This window comes from Bos javanicus, chromosome 24, assembly GCF_032452875.1.
Source record: "Bos javanicus breed banteng chromosome 24, ARS-OSU_banteng_1.0, whole genome shotgun sequence".
In the NCBI taxonomy this organism is placed as follows: Eukaryota; Metazoa; Chordata; class Mammalia; order Artiodactyla; family Bovidae; genus Bos; species Bos javanicus.
This window is the reverse complement of record NC_083891.1, coordinates 61,081,031-61,107,016: the sequence shown is the minus strand read 5'-3', so window position 1 is coordinate 61,107,016 and position 25,986 is coordinate 61,081,031. Positions and strand designations below refer to the sequence as shown.

The 25,986-nt window shown below is 41.3% G+C and overlaps 1 protein-coding gene across 4 annotated transcripts in view; it reads right to left on the bottom strand.

Moving 5' to 3' along the window:
• The window catches only part of PHLPP1 (PH domain and leucine rich repeat protein phosphatase 1), a 219,374-nt gene that overhangs the window by 99,880 nt on the left and 93,508 nt on the right, over positions 1-25,986 (bottom strand). For all 4 annotated transcript variants that reach the window (XM_061400373.1, XM_061400374.1, XM_061400375.1 and 1 more), the window contains exons 2-3: positions 14,125-14,321; positions 6,878-7,003 (exon numbers count right to left, since the gene is read on the bottom strand). In XM_061400373.1, the coding sequence (XP_061256357.1) occupies positions 6,878-7,003; positions 14,125-14,321 (323 nt within the window). The remainder of the gene's footprint in view (positions 1-6,877; positions 7,004-14,124; positions 14,322-25,986) is intronic.

The following is a 25,986-nucleotide window of genomic DNA, read 5'->3' as shown; positions in this document are numbered from 1 at the left end:
AGGCCCAAGACCACTCTGAAAGAAAACGCCAAATAACTGTTAAGCCAATTATTACAGAAAACTACAAGGAACATTATGTTTTTGGCAACTACTTCCCAATCTTAAAATCACATACTGTTACTTTAAAACATGGCTGTAAGTTCCTTTCTTGAAACCTAGAATGTATTTTATTAAAGATTAACAACAACATACAGATAAAACACACATGTGCAATACATTTCTTCCATCTGCTGAAGTCTGGATGCTAGAAGTGGAACCTGGAAGGATGCCTGGCACAAGCAAGGGTGGGGCAAGTACCCTCTCATCCCCTCTCACTGCCCTCACCCGCCGGCCCTAAACAGAGGTGCGGAGTGACCCGTGGAGGCACGGCCGGGGGCTGGGAGGAGGGAGACGAGACGCTGGGTGAGCCTCACACAGAAGCACTTGAGGAGCACTGCTTCCCCAAGACGGGGTTCGGTCAGGATACAGTAAGGAAACAAGCTACCTTTTCCATCAGCACAAAAGCGGATTGAAAAAGTGTGAAGAAAAGAGAATTAAGTAATTTTAAATGGAAATGACTTAGAATGAAGGAAAAATCCCTTCTTTAGAGATATATTAACTAGGATTTCAGAACCAATAGTTACCATGGTGCGGGCCGGGGGAAGATTAGCGATGTGGAAACAAGATGAAGTGCCATTATAACTGCAAAGAGATCATTTTATTTTCACTAACCTGATTATTACAAAAACAAAATTTAACGTAATACAAAATACTTTATCATTAGTTTAAATCAGTTTAAATTTAAAGAAGAATTTCTAAGCTCCCTAATTTCATAAACTGCTATTTATATCTATAACAAGGAACGACTCCACAGTATGAATTGTTGTGGAACAAATCCATTACCATGTTGGAAAATTCAGTTAAACTAGTGGGTAACGTAGTTGAGTTTTCCCAGGAAAATAGAATGAACACGCACGAAAGCACCCAGACCTGCAGCACTTCCTCCTGTGCCCTTCCCTGCTCCCCGCCACGCCACGCAGACGTGCTGATGTCACACGGTGCGCAGCTGCACCTGCAGACGTCTCCTCTCCCTGAAACGCGCTTCTGCCCTGCCTCCCGGTGAAGATCCCTCCTCAGGACTCTGCCTGCTCATCACCTCCTCAATGCTTCCTATCCCTAAACACTTCATATAATGCATTTCCAAATTTTTCTCATACCTTCACTACAGAATTGATACAAAAGCAATATTCTAGGTATAGGGGTGACCATAAACTAAAATCCATGTCACTCAGACCCTCCCATTCTACTTCAGATTCTACCAGAGACATAGACTGCCAGGATCAAACGACTGTGATCCTTTATCTAAACAATGGGTACAAAATGTGAAGGAGGAGTTTTCCATGGCGTCTTAGCAGAATAGGGTTGAGAGTACAACTTCTTACCCTTATACCCACAATGTAACCAACTACAGCACAGCCTGAAAAGACAAGCGACCAGCGAACCTGACAAAACGCAGCACACACCCTAAATTACACTTCATGTTAGGAGGTAAAACATGTGTACAAGATGCTAAGTGACCTTAAAGGGTCCTTGCAACTACATCAAATGACACAGATCTATATGCTGGAAATAATCCTATTACACAGGAAATCCCTGACTCTGGTTAGTGATGTACTCTTTGAGTAAAATCTGGACAATAAAACACTTTTTAAGTACATGAAGGCAAAAGTTCGACTGTGATTGACCATGTATTTTATTCTTATATAAAGGGTGATGTTTACTCATCATTTCATGTGATCTTTAATTTCGCACGAGATGGGACTCTGACTGGCTTATGCTATGCATATTGAGGGTGAACCAAAATATCACAGCAACTTCAACATGGTCCCTTTTTTTTTTTTTTCCATTAAAAAGAGAAAACACCGAAAATTAAAATACTATGACTGATACTAAAAGAAAGAGAGATGAGCAGTGTGACGGCCACAGGCACCATGTTAACCGCCGATCAACAAGGAGAGAGACCTGTGGACCAGCCATGTGGCCTTATGACCTGTGAACTCACGTCGTGGGGCCACACACATGCACACCACTGGCCACAGGCCGACCTCTGTGGAAGCTGAGTCATAGGTATGTGGGCAATTATTTCTACTTCTGAATATTTAACATTTCCTGTAATGAAAAGTTAAAACCACTTTCATGTATACTTCAATTAATTTAATTAAATTACTTAAATACTTATTGCATGGGGTTGGGGGAATACAACAAAAACAAGCCAAAAACCCAAGATTCGTGCACAACACTAAATCAGTGATCTGAATCCCCTTAACCTTCCTTGAAATCAAGAAACAAACTTCCCAGTGGGACAGCACAGCGCTACAGAAGTGACTAGGACTTTAAAGTAAGTCTGTCTCCAGGCAACAGAGTCACGTGTAGACTCACTCTGAAAAGAATCCACAGGATCAGTCAACATGTCTGAAACAAATCCATGCAGCAAAGCAGGCCACAAAAGTGGACAGTCAGGCTACCTGGTCATGTATCTGACCAGAGAGCCTCTGAAACTCCCTTCCTCAGCTACCCCCTCACCCCCACATCACTGCCCCCCAACCACTCTGAAACCGCGCTGCACGTGTTCTTGGTAAATGTCACACTGCACTTGAAAATATATGGGTTATTTTCAAGTATCTTTTGATATTTGATTTCTAAACTAATAGCATCCAGTCCCATCATTCCATGGCAAATAGATGGGGAAACAGTGACAGACTTTATTTTTGGGGGCTCCAAAATCACTGCAGATGGTGACTGCAGCCATGAAATTAAAAGACGCTTACTCCTTGGAAGGAAAGTTATGACCAACCTAGACAGCATATGAAAAAGCAGAGACATTACTTTGCTAACAAAGATCCATCTAGTCAAGGCTATGGTTTTTCCAGTAGTCATGTATGGATGTGAGAGTTGGACTATAAAGAAAGCTGAGCACCAAAGAATTGATGCTTCTGAACTGTGGTGTTGGAGAAGACTCTTGAGAGTCCCTTGGACTACAAGGAGATCCAACCAGTCCATCCTTTATCAGTCCTGGGTGTTCATTGGAAGGACTGATGTTGAAGCTGAAACTCTAATACCTTGGCCACCTGATGCGAAGAGCTGACTGATTTGAAAAGACTCTGATGCTGGGAAAGATTGAGGGCAGGAGAAGGGGACGAGAGAGGATGAGATGGTTGAATGGTATCATTGACTCGATAGACATGAATTTGAGTAAACTCTGGGAGTTGGTGATGGACAGGGAGGCCTGGTGTGCTACGGTTCATGGGGTCGCAAAGAGTTGGACACGACTGAGCAACTGAAATGAACTGAACCTAATTCCACGGTGATAAGTGAACAGAGTGTATGATTTCAATACCTTTAGGCCAAGAAATTATTGCACCTTGTTTTATGTCCCTGGATATGTTCCAGTGTCTCCTGGTTTACAGTCTACAGGAACTTGAATAGAATTTGTATCCTGCTGTTGTGTGAAAACTGCATCAACCTTAATTATGTTGAACTGATTCATAGTGCTCATAAGGTCTATTATATCCTTTCTACTTGTTTATCCATTCTATTAATTTTTGAGAGTTTGATACTGAAACTCCAACTAAAAATCTTCAGTTATCTACCTAAAAAAATTGTAATATATAGTGGAACTATGTAACTTTGTTCTGTATTTTCCAAGTCTCCTGTAAATGCATTATCATACTTTCATAATTAAAACAATTTTTAAAAAATATTAAAAAAAACACTGGACATGTATCCATGTTGGGGAAAGAGTCCTTTTTACACTGCATACAATAGGATGTTTGCTGACTTTTTAAAGCATGCCTGCATTAATATTTCAGGGATGCCTTTACAATCAATATTGTATTAAATAATCCTCCCCAAGGAGCTATTTCCTGCATAGCATCTACCGCTAACATCTGATCCAAATTAAAAACTCTAAAGGGACAGCCTTGGGTGGTGTTCTGGCTGCTGCTGCTGCTAAGTCGCTTCAGTCGTGTCCGACTCTGTGCGACCCCATAGACAGCAGCCCATTAGGCTCCTCTGTTCCTGGGATTCTCCAGGCAAGAATCCTGGAGTGGGTTGCCATTTCCTTCTCCAATGTATGAAAGTAAAAAGTGAAAGTGAAGTCACTCAGTCTTGTCCGACTCTTAGCAACCCCATGGACTGCAGCCTACCAGGCTCCTCTGTCCATGGATTTTCCAGGCAAGAGTACTGGAGTGGGGTGCCACTGCCTTCTCCGTTGTTCTGGCAAGCAACACTAAGTCCTAAGATGAAGTTTAAAAATTAATACATATATAAGAGCCTGTCTTGGTAGAAGTCAGCTAATTAATAACCTTTTATAAATGTTCACAGAATCAAATAAAAAATTAGAACAAAGATTAACATTGTTCTTGTACCAAAGATCCAGAAGCATCAATTGAAAATAGTTTTCATTTTAAATTAATGACCTAATTCATTTTAAATAAAAAATCACTGAAATTCACTTTTCTGTATCCTTCCAACCTGATGGGTGAGGATGGTCATTAAGAATAAGAAACTCAGATATTTCTTTCTGGTGTTGGTTTGTCTCTCTTTCAGATACTTATTATTAAAATGAATCCTCATTTAAACATCAGGATATGGATAATCCTTTCTGGGAATGTTTTGTTTCTCAGTAAGAAGAAAAGAAAAAGAAACTGTTTCCATAGTAACTTCTAGTGCGACTAAACTGTGTAAATTCCTAAGAGCTACATGTGAGGAAAAACAGACAATGGGAAGGGGAAGCCAGAAGCAGAGGTGCCCTGTGACCGTCAGCCCGTGCCACTCCAGGTGCCCAGACACATGCTACCCCAAAGAGCCGAGTTCTCACTCTCTTCCCAGCAGTCCCAACCCATGCTCCCAGGAAGCTGGGTCGAAGGAAAAGACACTATCATAGGACTGTCCTCAACACACAAAGTTTAAAGATTGTGGCCACATTTCATATGGGCTTCATACCCAACCAGGGAGTTCTCACTCTTATGCCTTCCATAATACCTAACCTCTTTAACCAGCTCCTTACAACTCATTTCCCTTTTAATACACTAACTATAATAACTTCTAAAAGTTTTGAAATGTGTATCTGGTTTTTAAGGTTGGAGAAAAGGAAGACACTGTATCTATCTAAAATCTGCATTTATTAAAATAGTTGCCCTCTGTCCCCCTACCTTGACTTTTCAGAAAGCAATCTTTCTCTCCGATGTCTGCCATTCTTAAATTACTTCACTCCAAAAGGCTGCTGTCAGAGCCCAGGGCAGACAAAGGAGACATGACAATCAAATGCACTATAGTGCCCTAGAGTCAATCTCAGAACAGAAAAGTGACATTAATGGAGAAACTGGTAGAATATAAATAAATTCAGAGTAATGTACCAGCGTCAGTACATTACTTAGTTTTGACATACAGATCACGGTAATATTAGATGTTTGGGAAACTGAAGGAGGACTATATGGAGACCATACTGCTTTTGCAACTTTTCTGTAAACAGAAGATTATTCCAACACAAATAGTTAAAAACAAAATCAACATTTCCATGCAGAAAGAAATTTAAATAGCACCTTGACCAGTTTGGCATTTTATTCTGAATAGAGTGCGGGCCATCGACTTACTGCTTTGAACCCATACAACCACTTAATGTTAAAAGCACAGTATTATATAGTATTTGTCTCCTCACATTAGCAACCACAAGAGTAATTTCAAAACAATGAGACGGATATACTGGTTGCCTCTTACATCACATTAATTCTACAAGCATATCTGAAGAAGTGTCATCCTTCCCATTTTCTCCAGTAGGGGAAGTGTCTTGTGCATTTGAAAGCTTCAGCTGCCTACGAGATTGGGAGAATCTTCTCAGTTCTATCAAACTAAACTCTGTCCACACCTTCTCTAAAAGGAAAAACTAACGTTCCTAAGAAAACCATTATCACCAGAGAATGCAGTTTTTCCCTGGTAATTCAAGTGCAACCAGTATTTCTGAGTGATTTTCTAAACAATATTATCTTTTCTCTTAACTGCTTTACAAAGTTATTCCTTTCAAAGTTACTCATTCACTTGGCAAATAATTACATCATGCAGCAGTCTGAATCATACCAAACTTGAATGACAAACTGGATTATAAATTCCAAAATATGAAAGCAAATTCCATTTTAATGCTTCTGCACCCTAGGGAGGTTTCATCATTTCATAAACACCCAAAACCAAGGCACACAGTACTGCCACGCATCCCACTATACAAACTTCTACAAAGGGGACGCAGAAAATATCCTTACACACAGCACCCGAAATACAACCATTTCTTTACTTTATCATGGGCTCCTGTACACACACACACACACAGAAGTATTTTGTTTCATAAGTCAAGGTAATCTTATTTAAACAGAGGACTATGAAGTGGTAAAAATAATTAAGACAAAAAAAGAATTAAGTCATTCAAAAGACGTAAGTTGAAAAGGTGAAACGGAGATAGTACAAGATTAGACTGCTTATAAGAAGAGATGGTCAGAGGAAAAGGGGAAATTTGTGACAATTTCTGGGTATTCTGTGGTTTTCTAGTTGTCCTACCCTGGGCCAGTCCCTTAAATTTCTTAACCTCATGTTCCTTCTCTATACCACTAAGATAATAATGACAGTCTACGTACTGAATTCTTTTTTAAGTATAAACAAAAATAGCAAATGAACACACAAGTTTTAAAAAGCTACTTTTTGCTAAAGTGAGCTTTAAAAAAGACTAAACACTTCTAACTACTGGCAGTAGTTGGAGGAAAAAGAAAAAAAAAAAAGAATGTATAACTATATTTTGTAAAGCAGAAGCAACTCTTGAGCCAGCCAGAAGCTGAACAAAATTCCTGCTTACCTTGGAGACTTGTCGAAGCCACCTTAAATACTCTGTGAATGTATCAAAACATATGTAGTACGTCTGGCTTTGAGGTCCAGAAGAACTAAATGCTAAACAGTGCTGGTGCTTTTTCACTTCTTCTACCTGTAAAAACAAACAGTGAGAAAAGCGCATCAGAAAGCAGGACATGTGCATAGTTCATCACCTCCTCCCTGAACCAGAGAGACACAGGGCTTTGCATTCACCCCTCTGGGCGCCCCTCACTGCTTCAAGCATGCTTCAAGCATGTAAGTTCTCAAGTCTGACCAGCCAATTTGAATCACAAGGAAACCAAAAAGGGGGTTTTACCTTCATTAGATTTCCCCTCAATAGTGAAATTCTCATTTTCCTGTTTCAGACTGGAACAGCTTATCCTTCTCTACTCTCAAGGTTCTTACTTCCTCTTAGGAGGACCTACAGTTAAGATTTTACTGAAGAATTTTTACTGCAGGTGGATTTTCACTTAGGGGACTTTTGTATTGCTCTGAATTACATGCCTTTTTAAAAAGAGGTTTTCAAGCATGTTAAGTTTTTTTTTTCTTTTAGTTTATTGTGAAATTGAGATTAACCTGAAATAAAAGCCTACCATGAGAAATTTCAAGTCCCAATAATGCAGTGATATAGTCGAATCAAATTTCTACTCCCAGTAAATTCTTCATAAGGAGAAAAAGTCCAAATAATAAAGTAACATGATATTACACAAACACCTATGTTTTACTTAAAGAATGAATGTTTTCCTATCTCTTGTTTACAAAAATGACCACAAATCAAGTCACAAAGAAAATGCAAAACCATTTGAAAAGATCAATATCACACAGACTATGTTCCGGGACCAAAATAAAGTCAAATTAAAAATCAGTAATAAATAAATTAAAAATCAATGTTTAGAAAATTAATATACTTCTAAACAACAGGTTAAAAAAAAAGAAACTGGAGTCAAAATTTAGAAATTCTCAGAATTACACCATTAAAAATATTACATATTGAAATTTATGGACTGTAATAAGCAGGTACACAGAGAAAATTTTATTTTAAATACTCATATTAGAAAAGAAGGCAGAAAATTAATTTAATTGGCCATGCATCTAGTAAACTTAGGGAAAAAAGTGAACTCAAGCAGAAGGAAGGTGATAATAAAAAGCAGAAGTTAATAAAATAAAAATCAAATGCACAATAGAGAATATTAACAAAGCAAAACAGTAATTCTTTGAAAAGGCTAACAAAATTGAATATCAATTGATATTGATCAATGATATCAATTGAAGAAATATATGTTAATAATGAAAAGGAAGACAACATATTAAGCAGGGATTAAAGAGAGATTATTATAAATAATTTTGTGGCAAGTTTTTTGAAAAACATATTTTGTTAACGCTAAGTCACTTCAGTCATGCCTGCTTTGTGACACTACGGTGGCCTGCCAGGCTCCTCTGCCCACGGGACACCCTGGAATCGAGCCCATGTCTAAGTCACTTTGGTCATGCCTGCTTTGTGACACTACGGTGGCCTGCCAGGCTCCTCTGCCCACGGGACGCCCTGGAATCGAGCCCACGTCTCTGAGGCTCTTTACCACTAGTGCCACCTGGGAAGGCCAACACCAAGTCAAGAAGACAATCAGACAGAGGTCGTTTTATTACCATCAAAATAAATTAGGACTTTTTTAATTATCAAGAAAAGATCAGGACCATGTGATTTTGTAGGTGAGTTTTATAAAAAATCCAAGAAATAGACCATTGCAAACTAATCCACCAAACGAGTAAAGAAATGGACCCCAAACTATTGTATGAGGCCAGTATAACCCAAAACAGATCAGACCAGTAACAGAAAGGAAAATTAAAGGTCAACCTTAGTCATGCTTACCTTGAACAAAATGTTGCATCAGAATTCAGCAATATGGAAAAAAATATATCAAGAACAAATGTTGGATTTACCTCAGGAAAGATGGTTTAATGTTATTGGAACTATAAAATCATTAATCATGTTAACAGATTAAAAAAAGAAAGTCATATGGTCGCCCCCACAGTTGCAGAAAAAGCTTCTGGTAACATTCTCCTCCCATTCATCATTCATGATAAAAACCCTTTATCAAACTAAGAACACAGATAACTCACTTAAGCCAACAAAGGGTATTTATCTAAGGCACACTTCAGTGTTAATGATGTGATATCACTCTCTTACTTTTTCTGCTCAATACTGTACTAGAGTGCTGGCCATTACAAGAAGATGAAGAAATGTACTGAGGAAGAAAGAAAACTGCCATTATCTGAATATGAAATTATTAGCTACACAGCAAACATGAAAAAATCCACAGACTTTAGAAAAAATAAGAAAATTTAGTAAGGTGACTGGATATAAGATTAATACTCAAAAATCAACCACATTTCTATACATCAAAAAGAAAATATAATTTTTTAAAAATGCTATTTAAACTAATCTGCATTGACAGAAATCAGTTTGTTTTTTGAGAATGGGTAGGAGTGAGCAGACGGAGAAGGTAATGGCACCCTACCCCAGTATCCACGCCTGGAAAATCCCATGGACGGAGGAGCCTGTTGGGCTGCAGTCCATGAGGTCGCTAAGAGTCGGACGCGACTGAGCAACTTCACTTTCACTTTTCCCTTTCATGCACTGGAGAAGGAAATGGAAACCCACTCCAGTGTTCTTGCCTGGAGAATCCCAGGGACGGGGGAGCCTGGTGGGCTGCCGTCTATGGGGTCGCACAGAGTCAGACACGACTGAAGCGACTTAGCAGCAGCAGCAGGAGTGAGCAGAAAAGCAGGACAGAAGGGTACAAAGGAGCATGTTGTTGTTATCAGAATGAACAGTATGTGTCTATCAGTCATACCTTAATAAAGTCTGGTGACGATGGAGAGAAACAGGAACACTTGTATACCAATGTGAGTATGAAATGGCGCAACAACCTTGGAAGCAACTGGATATCACCTTGTAAGAGTAAACGTGCACAGTGCCCTAGAGCCCAGCAACTGCGTTCTTAAGAGCAGTATTTCTCGGGTAGGCATCACAGAGATTTGGGTTGAATAGTTCTTGTGTACACTGTCTAATATTTCTGCATGACATCTTACTCTGAGTCCCTGCACTTTAGATGCCAATAGTGTCCCCTTGCAGCAAGAGATACTGGTATTAACCGAGCACACCATCTGCTTTTCCCAGAGTCTTTGCAGTTCAGGCGGACTCATGTGACTAGTCTGGTCAGTGAGCCAGTGGCAGAAGCTCCATGTGTCGCTTCTCCAACAAGAGCCAGCGAATGACTCTACAGGCGCCTCTTCCCCTGCCTTAGCAGCGAAGGAAGCCACCACGTTGTAAGAGACAGGGCCTCCATCAGGCTGAGTCCCTACACAATCATTTGAAAAAAGAAATCTCCACCAGCTCACACTGGACAAATGTGAGCGAGAAATAACTGTTGGGCATTGAGATCTGGGCGTTTTGTTACCACAGCATAACTAAGCTTATGTCAACCGACTATCCATTCATTTGACAATCAAAACGCTTGTACGTATTACCAAATGTCCCTTCAGGCACAGCAACAAGAGTTAAGAACTGCTGCTCTAGAAAAACTACTTGTATACCAGGAGGTATATCAAAATAAGACCATCTCAGGAGAATTTTTCATAACAAACTAGAAGCAGCACAAATGTCCATCAACAAGAAAATAACTTGAGAAATTCTGGAAACCTGGAACACTTACAGAGTGTAACCTTATAGAGAAATGACCAGGATCTACAGCAAGCAACATGGACTCTTACTATGAGACACGACACTGAGCGAAAAACTCAATCACAGGAAACTGCAAACAGGGTGACCCCAGTTTTATAAGCTCAAAGCAAAGTCACGTGATAGAATTTATTTCAAAAAAGTAGGAGAATAATGAATACCTATCCTAGGACAGTGGATTTCTCTAGGTCAGGAGGAGGTAATGTGACAGGTAAAAAGAGAACTCCGGCAGAAACACCAGTACTGATTCTGCTGTGGTTTCTAAACTGAGTAATAAGCTGCAGTTACTCAACTTATTGTGCTTTGTGACTTGACAAATACTACCTCAAGGATTAGTTTAAATAAGTTATCTAAATTTTATGTTAAATTTTAAAGGAGAAATTAAATACAATAATTGCACAGTGAACAAAAATTTATTTATTAAATGTTTTTCAACAATGAAGTTTTAATAAAGCTTTATTTAACTTCATATTTGAATTCTACATTTGAAAATGTAAACTAATGATCATGCTCAAGTATTGTATCAAGTTTCACTATTACAGCAATCACAGCTGGGTTATGACCCATCTATCTCACACCCCATTTCTAGCTCCTATACAAATTAAACAAAACAAAACAAAAATTCCTTCCATTCTCAGTTTTTTAACAACAGAACAGAATGAGAAAAGGAACACAGATTAAAGAAAACTCAAACCGCAAAGAGTGAATTATTTTTTCCTAACTTGGTAACAGGTTTTAAAAGACTCAATTTTTCAACATACTCCATTATTTTAAAGGCGTAGCACAAAACAGGTTTTACAAGGTTTGTGTGTGAGAAACAGAAGCTATTAACTTTCAATTCACTCAATGGTAGAATAACAGGCATCCAATAACAGGCCTGGGAAACGGAACAAGCCTCTAGCTCTGAATGAAAATGCTAATTACAACTGGATCCTCTGACCTTACCTGAACACCACTGCTTTCCTGCGGCTGCTTCTCAGAGCACAGTCAGCTTTCTGACCATCTTCCTCAGATGGCAAGAGATTTTTCGCTCTTTGCGTTCTACCCTAACTGCTGCCTCCTCCATCACAAGCCCCTGACTCACCCCACGAGACGAATCTCCCCTTCCACTGTCTCCCACACTACGTTCCTGCCGCTCTGTGGAGCGCGTATGGTGGTCCGTCCTTCACTTCCGGGTAGTAATTATAAGGTATTCCAAGGCAGAGATGCTGACTTACCCATCCTGGTATTTCTGGGATGCCAAGCAAAGTGGCTTCCCTATAGAGGGTATTTAATAAATAGTTATATTAAATTTGCCTCTGCAAATGCCCAACATCACAGAGAAGTAAGAAACAGACTGTTCACCTACCGGGGCATCAAATGTTAAACATGAGTTTTCAATGATGAGTTATGGAAGTAATAACTGAGTTTAAGTAACGACTGAGTTTTCAGTAATTCATCCATCCAAATTGCCACTAACTCAATGCTCAGACAGAAGTTAAGAAGCCAAAGTTTCAAAACAGACGAATGAAACAGACCTAAACATGCCTCACAGACCAGCCACATCTATTTGTTAACAATCAAGTATTAGAGTTAAGACTAGAATAGATAATAGCGGGGGGGGGGGGGAGGAATTGACATGGGCTGTTTACGCATTCGGAAAGAACAACTTAAACTCATGAATGAAGTTGGGCTACCCAGCAGGTGAACAAAACACCATTTACTACTGCACACATCTGGTCTTTTCTTTCCCTCTTGATTTCTAATCCCTGAAATCAACAAATCAAACATTTGCCAGTTAAAAAAAAATTACTTTAACAGAGTAAATTACTTTATATTTAGTTTATATTCCTCTCTTTTTAATTTCCATGTCCTGATTGCTTTCCCATGCCTGTTCAGGGGGAAAATGGTAATGAAAAAAAAATTTTTAATGCTTTTTAAAAAATCACTTATTTATTTATTTTTATTTTTGGCCATGCCAGGTCTCCGCTGCTGCGTGTGGAGAGTGAGGGCTGCTCCTCGCTGCAGCGCCAAGGACCTGGTGCTTCTCGTGGGGAACAGGCTCTGAGCGTACAGGCTTCAGCAGGTGTGACTCTAGAGCATAGGCTCACGGGCCTAGCTGCTCTGTGGCACCTGGGATCTTCCTGGACCTGGGATTGAACCCATGTCTCTTGCATTGGCAGCCAGATTCTTTACCAGTCAGTCACCACGGAAGCCCAAGAAAACAATTCTTAATATGGTCCTGATTTCCAAAAATCTGTTTTTTTTTTTTAATCTAAATTTGCCTTTCCCTTTATTAACAGGTTGTCATATCATTTAAAAATCAGGAAATACTGACATATAATTATGGTAATGATACTCTTACCAATGCTTGGGGTTTATAAATAAATCTGGCAAAGACAAGAATAGAACATCTTCCGACGCAACCTCTTTCTTTCTATTTTGTAAATGATAGAAATAAAATAGCTAACATGTCCAAAGGAAAGCAGTCAGTATGCTGGGAATATCTATCAGCTGGATCATGGGCTTTCTCTGAAAGGAGACGCATTTCAGGTTCACAAGTCACGACTAGCTGTAGTGATAAACTAAGCATGCTAACCCCACTGGTCACAAGAACACAAGCAGAGAGGTGAGGCAAAGCAGAATCAGAGATTCCTGCTGAAGAGTCTAACCTTCGATAAGCACGCCTGAATGATCCTAAAGTCATGGACTGGGGATCACTATGAGAGTGAGAGAGTGAAGTCGCTCAGTCGTGTCCGACTCTTTGAGACCGCATGGACTGTAGCCTACCAGGCTGCTCTGTCCATGGGATTCTCCAGGCAATAGTCCTGGAGTGGATTGCCATTTCCTTCTCCAGGGGAGCTTCCCAACCTAGGGCTCGAACCCGGGTCTCCCGCATTGTAGAAAGACACTTTACTGTCTGAGTCACCAGGGAATCCAGGGATCACTATACTACACTACAAAATATGTTATCACAATATCAAAAGATATCTTCTCATAAATAATCACCAATAGTCTAAAATATAATAGTGAAATTCCAGTTGCTCTATTTTCAGTCTCGTAACCATGAGGCACGAGAAACTGAGTGAAAAAGTGAAAGTGTTAGTCGCTCAGTGTGTCCAACTCTGTGAGCCCGTGGACTGCAGCCCACCAGGCTCCTCTGTCCACAGAATTCTCCAGGCAAGAATACTGGAGTGGGTAGTCATTCCCTTCTCCAGGGGCTCTTCCCGACCCGGGGACTGAACCTGGGTCTCCTGCACTGCCAGCAGATCCTTTACGGTCTGAGCCACCAGGGAAGCCCCAAGATACACACACTAATGAAGCAAGCATCACCAAGGCCTCGTGTGAGCCAATGGCAGTGATGTATTCCAAAACTCCACCACCCAAAATGCCCCGACGGACGCACGACAGGAATGATGAGTGAAAACCACCCGCCCCTCACTACAGGGACGGCTCAAAGCAAAGCTCCTCAGGAGGCGGGAAAGCCTGCCCTGCTTGGCTTGTTTTCCACTTACTTTGCCACCGATGAGCGGCAGCACGTGCATCTTCCCGGCCACACTGTCCTTCACAGATGACACGATCAGGCAGGTCCCACACAGGATGACTTGGCGTCTGGTCCATCGGTTCACTGGCAAGTGCATCTTGCCTTTACGGACATTGTACGTTCCTGAGAGCTGAATCCGCTCAGAGCTACCGGTGCTGTGAGGTTTGCCTACAACAAGCACAAACAAACAGCTTAGTCTTAGAGAAATGGGTGTTTTGCTACTCATCAGCATAGCAGATAAATTACCTGGACAACGGAAAAGAATTACACTAGAACCATCTAAATGATAACTGAGGCTCTAATTTACAATTAAGAGAATCTGAAACCAGCAGTAATACACCATGATAAGATCTACTATATCTACCTCCACATGTTCTTTTTCATATAAGTGAAGAAGAACTTTTTCCTTAAAACCCCAGGGAAAAAGCCATTTTAACTTGTGTGCTGTAAACCCAAGTTTTGTTTTCTGCTCTTTCCTTCACAATTTCACTTAACATTTAAAAAAGAAATGACTTCAAAATTTTAATGAATGAGAGACTTAATTTAAGTATACTAAGAAGAAAATATTATACAGACTGATATAGAAAGATAACATTCAAGAGCTGGCATTTAACGAAACTAATCATTTTTAATGTGATTACCCTGATATTCTTTTTCCTACAGCTATTCAATGTACATTGAGTATCAAGGAGATTAAAAATGAATGACTTTTCTAGTAAGAAAATACCACTCTATAAACATAGCTAAGCCTTCAAAGGTAATTACTGCCAGTCTAAGAAGGATGGTGTGCTGCAGTGCCTGTAAATCAGGGAGGGAGGCGGACAAAGATGCACAGAGACGCAGACAGAGAACTGAGGTCTGAAGAGGCCTCAGTTCCCAGATGAGTAAACGTGGAAGAGTGACATTCAGACAAGTCCCATCAACTGAGTGGAGAATCACTGGATACTGAGTGACGGAGTTGTATTAACGAGAAGGAGGATACTTCTCAGTACTAGACACAGACTATTTATCAGAGAGCGCCGAAGGCCACGCTCACAAACTGATGGGGGCACGTGCCCCTGAACAGGTCCCAAGCCAGGAGGTCTTATTTATTTGGAAGTTTGCTGTAGTTGCCAAGGGCTAGCAGAAGAAACAGATTCAAGAGACTGTATTCTTATGAATATTAAAACTAACGTAAACGCCAAGTGGTTTTGGTAGATGTCAAATATCTACTGGAGAAGGAAAAAGGAAGAGCAGCAACACCAAAGATAGGTCTCAAGAAAATCCAACAACTATCTGACCCCCTCCCAATACATACCTGGAGTAACAGGCAAATTTGGCCTTGGAGTACAGAATGAAGCAGGGCGAAGGCTAACAGAGTTTTGCCAAGAGAACACACTGGTCATAGCAAACACCCTCTTCCAACAACCCAAGACTCTACACGTGGACATCACCAGATGGTCAACACCGAAATCAGATTGATATTCTTTGTAGCCAAAAAATGGAGAAGCTCTATACAGTCAGCAAAAACAAGACTGGGAGCTGACTGTGGCTCAGATCATGAACTCCTTATTGCCAAATTCAGACTTAAATTGAAGACAGTAGGGAAAACCACTAGACCATTCAGGTATGACCTAAATCAAATCCCTTACCATTATACACTGGAAATGACAAATAGATTCAAAGGATTAGATCTGATAGAGTGCCTGAAGACCTATGGACAGAGGTTCCTGACACTGTACAGGAGACAGGGATCAAGAGCATCCCCAAGAAAAAGAAATGGAAAAAGGCAAAATGGTTGTCTGAGGAGGCCTTACAAATAGGTGTGAAAAGAGGCAAAGGAGGAAAGGAAAGATATACCCATTTGAATGCGGAGTTCCAGAGAATAGCAAGGAGAGATAAGAAAGCCTTCCTCAGTGATCAATGCAAAGAAAGAGAAGAAAATTAGAGATACCAAGGGAACATTTCATGCAAAGATGGGCTCGATAAAGGACAGAAATGGTATGGACCGAACAGAAGCAGAAGATATTAAGAAGAAGTGGCAAGAATATGCAGAAAAACTGTACAAAAAAGATCTTCAAGACCCAGATAATCATGATGGTGTGATCCCTCACCTAGAGCCAAACATCCTGGAATGTGAGGTCAAGTGGGCCTTAGGAAGCATCACTACGAACAAAGCTAGTGGAGGTGATGCAATTCCAGCTGAGCGATTTCAAATCCTAAAAGATGATACTGTGAAAGCGCTGCATTCAATATGCCAGCAAATTTGGAAAACTCGACAGTGGCCACAGGACTGGAAAAGGTCAGTTTTCATTGCAATCCCAAAGAAAGGCAATGCCAAAGAATTCTTAAACTACTGCACAATTGCACTCATCTCACATGCTAGTAAAGTAATGCTCAAAATTCTCCAAGCCCAGATTCAACACTACATGAACTGTGAACTTCCAGATGTTCAAGCTGGTTTTAGAAAAGGCAGAGGAACCAGAGCTCAAATTGCCAACATCCGCTGGATCATCGAAAAAGCAAGGGAGTTGCAGAAAAATATCCACTTCTGCTTTACTGACTACGCCAAAGCCTCTGACTGTGTGGATCACAACAAACTGTGGAAAATTCTGAAAGAGATGGGAATACCAGACCACCTGACCTGCCTCCTGAGAAATCTGTATGCAGGTCAAGAAACCAACCGTTAGAATTGGACATGGAAAACAGACGGGTTCCAAATAGGAAAAGGAGTACATCAAGGCCGTATATTGTCACCCTGCTTATTTAACTTATATGCAGAGTACGTCATGAGAAATGCTGGGCTAGAAGAAGTGCAAGCTGGAATCCAGATGGCAAGGAGAAATCTCAATAACCTCAGATATGCAGATGACACCACCCTTATGGCAGAAAGTGAAGAACTAAAGAGCCTCTTGATGAAAGTGAAAGAGGAGAGTGAAAAACTTGGCTTAAAGCTCAACATTCAGAAGACTAAGATCATGGCATCTGGTCCCATCACTTCATGGCAAATAGATGGCAAACAATGGAAACAGTGACAGATTTTATTTTGCGGGGCTCAAAAATCACTGCAGATGGTGACTGCAGCCATGAAATTAAAAGATGCTTGCTCTTTGGAGGAAAAGTTAAGACCAGTGTAGATGGCATATTAAAAAGCAGAGACATTACTTTGCCAACAAAGGTCCATCTAGTGAAAGCTATGGTTTTTCCAGTAGTCATGTATGGATGTGAGAGTTGGACTATAAAGAAAGCTGAGCACCAAAGAATTGATGCTTTTGAACTGTGGTGTTGGAGAATTCTCTTGAGAGTCGCTTGGACTGCAAGGAGATCCAACCAGTCCATCCTAAAGGAAGTCAGTCCTGAGTGTTCATTGGAAGGACTGATGCTGAAGCTGAAGCACCAATTCTCTGGCCACCTGATGCAAAGAACTGACTCATTGGAAAAGACCCTGATGCTGGGAAAGATTGAAGGCAGGAGGAGAAGGGGACGACAGAGAGTGAGATGGTTGGATGGCATCACCAACTCGATGGACATGAGTTTAAGTAAGCTCCGGGAGTTAGTGATGGACAGGGATGCCTGGTGTGCTGCAGTCCATGGGGTCGCAAAGAACAGACACAACTGAGCGACTGAACTGAATACATACCTTTGGGCAAAAATGTTTGCAAATAACAAAACCAGTGGGTTTGAATTTCACTTCCTCTTTCTCCAAGTATATCAGAGTGCTTTATAAAATACATACTGTACACTGCATGAATTTCCTGGCATTGGGCGAGAATGAAATCTAAAAGGGTTTCAGCTTTTTGAACTCTGGCCTAGTAAACAACTACACAGCTAGCATCCTCTGTGGAGAGCTCCACTGAGTTGTCTGTCTACCCCAATGCTGACATTCCCACAACGGGATAGGAAGCCCAGGAGACTTCAAACTAGATGTGACTTGACAGAGCCTGCCAGTGGTGGATCTGCCCACAGCCACCCACTTGCCCTGATCTGCTAAGTCCATTGAGCCTCAGACAGAAAGACGCCCAGGCTCCCAGCGTCAGTTCCGCTTTCCACAGTACAGTCTCCTCCTCGAAGGAAGGGGGACAGAAGAAGAGATTCAGAAGAGAGGGAAAGGCCTGTGCAAGGCTAAAACTAATAGACACTGGGCAACTGGATTTCCCAAATCCAATTTCCGTGACTGCAATACACTAACATTCTCTAACAAGGGATCTGTTGTAAACACTTACACACCACACACACACGAATACAAGAAGCAGGCATTTTGTTGAGCCACATCTGAGTGTGGATTCAAGGACACTCCTTCACCTGTCACGTGTATACAGACCTGTGAGTAATTACACTGAAGAAAAAGATGACAGCAGTACATAAGGAGCAGCCCTTCAATTCTCCAACTCCTCAAGAATCCTAAAAAAGCCCCACAGCAAATAGAGAGGACTAGGAAGTCCCCGATAGACACGGCTAAGGCTGGAAGCGGTACCACAAGAGAAAAATACGGGATATCAACAGAGACTGGCTTTTTACTCCCCCCTTAGAAAAATTCCACAGGGCCTGAACAGTCCTAGACGCTCTCAAGGTTAGTCTGTCCCAGGAATGCCCTAACACCCCAGTCTGAATCAAATCGCTCTCGTCTGCTCTGGATTTAAATGTCCTTGCTGACTGCTTCCCCTGCCAGGGGCCCCCAGCTCAGGCGCACCCTCAGAACGAGGCTGCGTGTCACCTGGGCTCTGGGGAACCCAGAGAGGAGCAAGTAATTGACAGCTTGGCAGTCAGCCAGGGGCACAGCCCTTTGCATCAGACTTCCTTATTCTATGACGCAAATTATTTTAGCTGTCAATTCTGAAACTTCTCAAATCACAGGCATTCAAATTGTCTATGCTCTAATAAATATTCACATCACACAAGGAACCAATGTCCATCAATTTACAGTTGGATCCATTGTTACAACTCCTCCTTTAGAAATATCCTTCAGATTTAAGGCCTCTCTTGCATGATCTGAGAGGAAAGATGGACAGCGAGAACAAGTGTCTCAAGCTGAGAGAGAAACCTGACCACAGCACAATGATTTAAAACATTCTTTTCCTCTCTGATCACTTGGCACATGGCAATTTGATAAGATGTGACATATACACACCTATAAATGAGCTAAAAACTAAGTGCACTGATCACCACGATAGTGATTGAATTTCTCAGTGCAGACTTCTGGATCTGGGGTCTTATTTTTTCTGGTCTTTGTTTTTTGCTTTTTTTTGCAGGGAGCGGGTATTTAACTTCAATTTCAACTTTATACTAGAGTTTGGACTATGTTATTCCATTATCTAGTTATTCTTGAGTTAACTTTGGAGTCTGACCTTTTAAAGGCTTGCTCATTTCATTTTTCATATAGTTGACATAAAGTTGTCCACAATAGTTCCTTATTATACTTTTAATATTAATAAAAATTTGTAATTATCACCTCTCTCATTTCTGATATTGCTAACATGACTTTTTTTTCCTCTTCTGTAAATAAGTTCATTTGTATTTAAGATATCACATATAAGCATTATCCTATGATACTGTCCTTCTCTGCCTGGCTTACTTCTCTTAGTCTGATAATCTTTAGGTCCATCCAGGTGACTGCAAATGGCATTATCTCCTTCTCTTTATGGCTGAGTAATGTTCCATCGGTGTATGTACATACACACACCACATCCTCTTTATTCATCTGTTGATGGACACTTGGGCTGCTTACATGTCTTGGTTATTGTAAACAGTTCTGCAATTAACACTGGGGTGCATGTATCTTTTCAAATTAGGGTTTTCTCTGGATACATGCCCAAGAGTGGGATTGCAGGATTCTATGGTAATGCTATTTTTAGTTTTTTAGTGGTTCCACCAATTTACATTCCCATTAACAGTGCAGGAGCATTCCTTTTTTTCCACAACCTTTCAGCATTTACTACTTGTGGAATTTCCGATGATGGCCATTCTGACCCTCCGGTCACCGGTGCAGTGAGGTGATACTTCACTGCAGTTTTGATTTGCGCTTTTCTAACAACTATTGATGCTCGGCATTCTCTCATGTACCTGTTGGCCATGTGTATGTCTTCTTTGGAGAAATGTCTCTTTAGGTCTTCTGCCCATACTGAGTTGTATAAGCTGTGTGTAAATTTTGGAAATTAATCCCTTTCAGCCCACATTGTTTGCAAATATTTTCTCCCATTCTGCAGGGTGCCATTTTGCTTTGTTTCTGGTTTCCTTCACTGTGCAAAAGCTTTTGTGATTAATTAGGCCCCATTTGTTTATTTTTGTTTTTACTTCATTAGTTTAGGAGACATATACTTGTATCAGTCTAATTACATTACCAATTTTATCAAACATCACAAAAAAACCGGTTTTGGTTTCATTCTCTATTGTTTTTCTGTTGACTGTTTCATTTATTTCTGTTCTTATGATTCTTATTTCTCTTACTAATTTTAGGATTAATTTTTACTTATTTTCTATTTTCTTAACATGAAAGCTGAGGTCACTTTTCCTTTTCTTAACATACACATTTAAATGCTATAAACCTCCGTCTAAGTACTGCTTTAACGGCGTTCCACAAATTCCTGCAAGCTGTGGTTCAGGCTCACTAACCTTTTCTTTTGCAGTGTTTAATTCCTGTTAATTCTATCCAGTGTACTTTTCACCTCTAAGTTAGATCTGGGTATATGTGGGTAAACATACTTATATACACATACGAACACACAAAAGATATGTATACAAACATACAAAAGATATGTATGTATCTTCGATGTCACTCCTAATTCTGCTTTATCTTCATAAATATATGAAATGTAATTAGAATGGCTACTTAAATGTACCTGTCAACTAATTCTATCATCTGTATCGTTTGTGTCAGCTTTATGGTTTTCTCTTATGGGTCATATTTTCCTGCTTCTTTGCACACATGGTCACTTGTTTGTAAGCTAGTCATTATGAATTTTATCTCGTTGAAAACTGGATATTCTTGTATCTTTATGAATATGATGGAGTTTTGTTCTGGGACACAATTAAGTTAGCTGAAAACACTTTGGTTCTTACAAGGCTTGTTTTCTGGGATTTGTCATATTAGACCTGAGCCGCCTTAAGTCTAGATTTATAATGACAGTATTAGTAAGCAGTACTGTTAACGGATGCCTTCTGACTTGTGAGGCTCTCTCTGGGCCTGGCCCTGGGCAAGCGTCCGGGTTTAGTCCCCCTGCTCTTCCTCAGTGGTTTTTAGCCCCAGCCTCACAGTATCTTCCTCACGCACGACGGGTCAGCACGAAGCTGAAGGCTCAGTGACGACTCCCCGCACATCTCCAGGACTCTGAGTGGCTCTTCTCCCTCCAGCACCTTACTCTTTATACTCAAACTATGTAGCCTCAATGGACTCCCAGCTGTCTCCTGAATGCAGGGTCAATACCAGGTTCTGCCTGGGTTCCTCCTCCTTGCAACTGAAGCCTGAACGCTCTCCCACCATCAGTGAGAGGGCACCTTTGTAGGCCTGTTTCAACCTGTTTTGCTTCTCTCAACGTGCGTGTGATGTGGAGTTTTGTGTCCTGTGCTGCCTGATGCTCAGTGTCTGACAGCTGATTCATGTATTTCACCTGGTTTTTAGTTGTTTATTTCTTTTAGGTTAAAGAGTAAATGCAGTCTCTGTCACTCCATGTTGGCTGGAACGAAGTGCCACAGAGTTAAATTTAACTCTCTCAAACACCTACCATTCACTTTCATAGATTATACAAGTATGTTTAACATATTTTCTTTAAGGTGTGGATTCTCACTATATTACTACATTCAGAAATTCAGTGAATCCAATGGACTAGAAGAGCTATCTGCTCTTGTCTAAAAACACCTCCAAGCTTCAGCATTACCATAGTTCTTTGGCTCTTCTTTTCCAATGACTGACAGTAATGAGTATATAAAGAATTTCTAATGTATTACCTTACTTTACAATCGATCCTAAAACAAAAGGCTGAAAGCTAGCTTTCTACCCTTCTTCCAAGTAAAGGACTAAACTTTGTGGTAAGTCTTTTCCTCCACTCAGAGGTCCGTCCTGCTTGACTTCTGTATTTAAAAGTATTAATCTAAGTAGTGCGGGCTTCCAAACGGGTCACTTCTGGGTAGGCGGGGTGTCGTCATACTACCTTTGAAAACAAATGTAAACAGAACAATCTCTGCACTGCCACAAACGTGGGGACTCGCTGCTGTGCAGGGGCTGCTCTGTGGCTGCAGCACGGGGGCTCCTCGTGCCGCAGAGCGTGGGCCCAGGAGCTCTGGCTCGGGGCACAGCCGCTCCCCAGCATGTGGGACCTCCCCAGACCAGGGCTCCAACTCGTGTCCCCCTGCATTAGCAAACAGATTCCCAACCTCTGGACCACCAGGCGAGTCCAGTAGGGAATTCTGTTAAATAAATAAACAAACAGGATTAGAAGAGAAGTACTTAAAGAAAACGGACCACAGTCTAGCTAGCGCAACACTGCTTTCAGTCGTGTCCGACTCTTTGCTACCTCATGGACTGTAGCCCAGCAGGCTCCTCTGCCCGTGGGATTCTCCAGGCAAGAACACTGGAGTGGGTTGCCATCTCCTCCTCCAGGGGATCTTCCTGACCCAGGGATCAAACCCACGTCTCTTATGTCTCCTGCATTGGCAGGCGGGCTCTTTACCACTAGTGCCAGCTAGGAAGCCCAACAGTCTGTTCCGCCACGATATGTTTCATTAATACTAATTAACTCATATATGGGCTTCCTAGGAGGCCCTATGGTGAAAAATCCACCTGCCCATGCAGGAGACACTAGAGATGTGGGTTCGATCCCTGGGTTGGGAAGATCCCCTGGCAACCCACTCCAGTATTCTTGCCTGGAAATCCCATGGACAGAGAAGCTTGGACTGGCAGGCTACAGTCCATGCGGTCACAATCAATGAGACATGACTTAGAAACTAAACAACAGCTCACACAGAGGGGAATGAAGTCAGCATGGTATGTATAGCATTCGTCCACAAGGATTTATTGTAGGCAAGGGGAGCCAGAATACTGGGAGTGGAATTATAACTTTCAAAAACAGAGGGAAAAGCCCATAGCAAACTCAGTCTCAATGCCCACAAGCCAACATTTCTACTCTTACGTTACTGTGCATTTTTAATATTCCCTAAGGTAACTCAACTCCCACAGTAAGAGACCAGGCTACACTGTCCAGGTTATCTCCTGAGGTATCCGTTACTATTTCTGTTAGTGTTTTGGTTATAAAGATGCTTGGACTTAAAGTCCTACCTCTCTCGAGTTCTATTTTCCCATAAACCCATTTAATCTTCAACTCTGGAAAATATGAGAAGCTTCAGGAACAGATATAGCAGTGGAAACACCTGCTTTAACTAGGAGACCGCTGAACACCATAGAAATTACTGCAAATTTGGCTGTTACCAATTACATGTCTTTGCCAAATATTAATATATTCCAATGCCTATCACTGTGGTAGTTTAAAAATAAGTCCACCAATTTTTAAAAATTCTCCCCCCACCCCCCTTCAAAGGTGGAGCCCAACCCCATTGCCTCTGCTGTGGCCGCACTCGGTGACTCGCTTCTAACAAACAGAGTGTAGCCGACTCAACGGCCGCTGCAACTTCTGAAAAGTGAGAAAGTCAAGGTCTTAGTTGCTCGGTCGTGTCCAGCTCTTTTGCAACCCTATGGACTGTAGTCCATGGGATTTTCCAGGCAAGAATACTGGAGTGGGTTGCCATTTTCTCCTCCAGGGCATCTTCCCGACCCAGGGATTGGACCTGGGTCTCCTGAATTGCAGGCAGATTCTTTGTCGTCTGAGCCACTGGTGATTTCTGAAACCAGGTCATAAAAAGCACAGCTTCCACCCTACCTCTGCTAGCATTACTCTCTCTGGAGAAGCCAGCTGCCATGTCATGAGGACACACAAGGAACCTCATGAAAAAGCCAACCAGGTGAGGAACTAAACCCTCCTGCCAACAGCCAATACGGAGCTGAGGCCTCCTCTGCAGCCACGTGAGCAAGCCACACGGGAAAGACCCTCCAGTCCTGGTCAAGCCAGAGAACTCTGCCCCCAGGACACCTTGGCTGCAGTCTTCACAATAATGTGGCCAGAGTGAGACAGCTGAGCCACTCCAGAATTCCTGACTCGGAAATTGTGAGACCATAAATGTGTGCAGTTTTAAGCCACTGAGTTCTGAGGCAATAACTAAGACAACCTTACTGTGCTGGCTTCACTTAGTTCTGTTTACCTGAACATAGCGAAGCATTAATAGCCTCCATTTCCCTAAAATAATCTACAAAAATATTTACAGAATGTTGTGGAACTTAGTGGAGCTTCCCTGGTGGCTCAGCGGTAAAGAACCTGCCTGCTAACATAGGAGCTGCAAGTTCGGTCCCAGCATTGGGAAGATTCCCTGGAGAAAGAAATAGCAACCCACTCCAGTATTTCTGCCTGGAAAATCCCATGAGCAGAGGAGCCTGGTAGGCTATAGCTCACAGGGTTGCAAAGATCGGACATGACTTAGCAACTGAGCTCATATGAGCACATATAACTTAAGAGGGTCTGGTGTAACTGAAACAGTCAAAAGAAAGAATAAGAACAGCACTGAAGCAATCACAATTTCTAAAACTTTGGAGATAGAAAGTATTCACGATAATGTTGTTGTTCAGTCACTCAGTCATGTTTGACTCTTTGCAACCCCACAGACTATAGCCCTCCAGGCTCCTCTGTCCATGGGATTTCCTAGGCAAGAACACTGGAGAGGGTTGCCATTTCCTTCTCCAGGAGATCTTCCTGATCCAGGAATAGAACCCAGGTCTCCTGCATTGGCATGATAACACAGCACCAAAAAGTAAGGGTTGGTGGAAGAATTTACCATGTCCCTAGAGCTGAAAATGGTCAGGAATGACTCAGAGCATTCAACTCTCACCTCATCTTCTCTACCTTCAGAGCTAAGACTGACAAAACTCTAAAGAGTGTTTCTTATTGCATATAAATCCTTAAATCCTTCTTGACCACCTGCAGTGTCAGAAAGACTGAATTAAATTACCTGCCCAAGATCATTTCAAGATTGGGCAGAAGGATTTAGATGACCTTATAATAAGGTCCAGAGACCTCTCTCTGAACTGGCAGCTGGGAATTTTTGAGCTGAAAATCTAAGTAAGCTCAGCAAGGCATGCTAGCAGCAGCTCTGAAGCAGAACCAAGACTCGTTGCTTTCAGCTAATGGAGATGACAGCCAGCTGCTAAATGAATTCAAGGAGCATTCATTTATGCATCCGATCAAAATATACAAAGTCAACTGCCCAGTAAATCTTGCTTCTTACTGACAGCTACTCAATCTGATTAGGCTTATTTATATCTCCCAAATTAGGGTAGACCCTTTTTGTCGAGAAATGCCATGCCATGAACCTTTCTCTAATCTCTAAGTTCTTGACTACCACTAGAGTTCATATAATTTCCCCTATAATAGTCATGAAAACAGTGCCTGGAAGACGTGTGCTAGCCCTTCACATTCTTACAGATTATGTAAACACAGGCCCAAAGTAATTGAGGGGGAAAAAAAAACCCATCAAAGCAAATTCTAATATAAACTACAAAATTAGCTAGTAAAAGTAGCCATGAATTTGTCGAGAAATGCCATGCCATGAACCTTTCTCTAATCTCTAAGTTCTTGACTACCACTAGAGTTCATATAATTTCATGAAAACAGTGCCTGGAAGACGTGTGCTAGCCCTTCACATTCTTACAGATTATGTAAACACAGGCCCAAAGTAATTGAGGGGGAAAAAAAAACCCATCAAAGCAAATTCTAATATAAACTACAAAATTAGCTAGTAAAAGTAGCCATGAATTTAT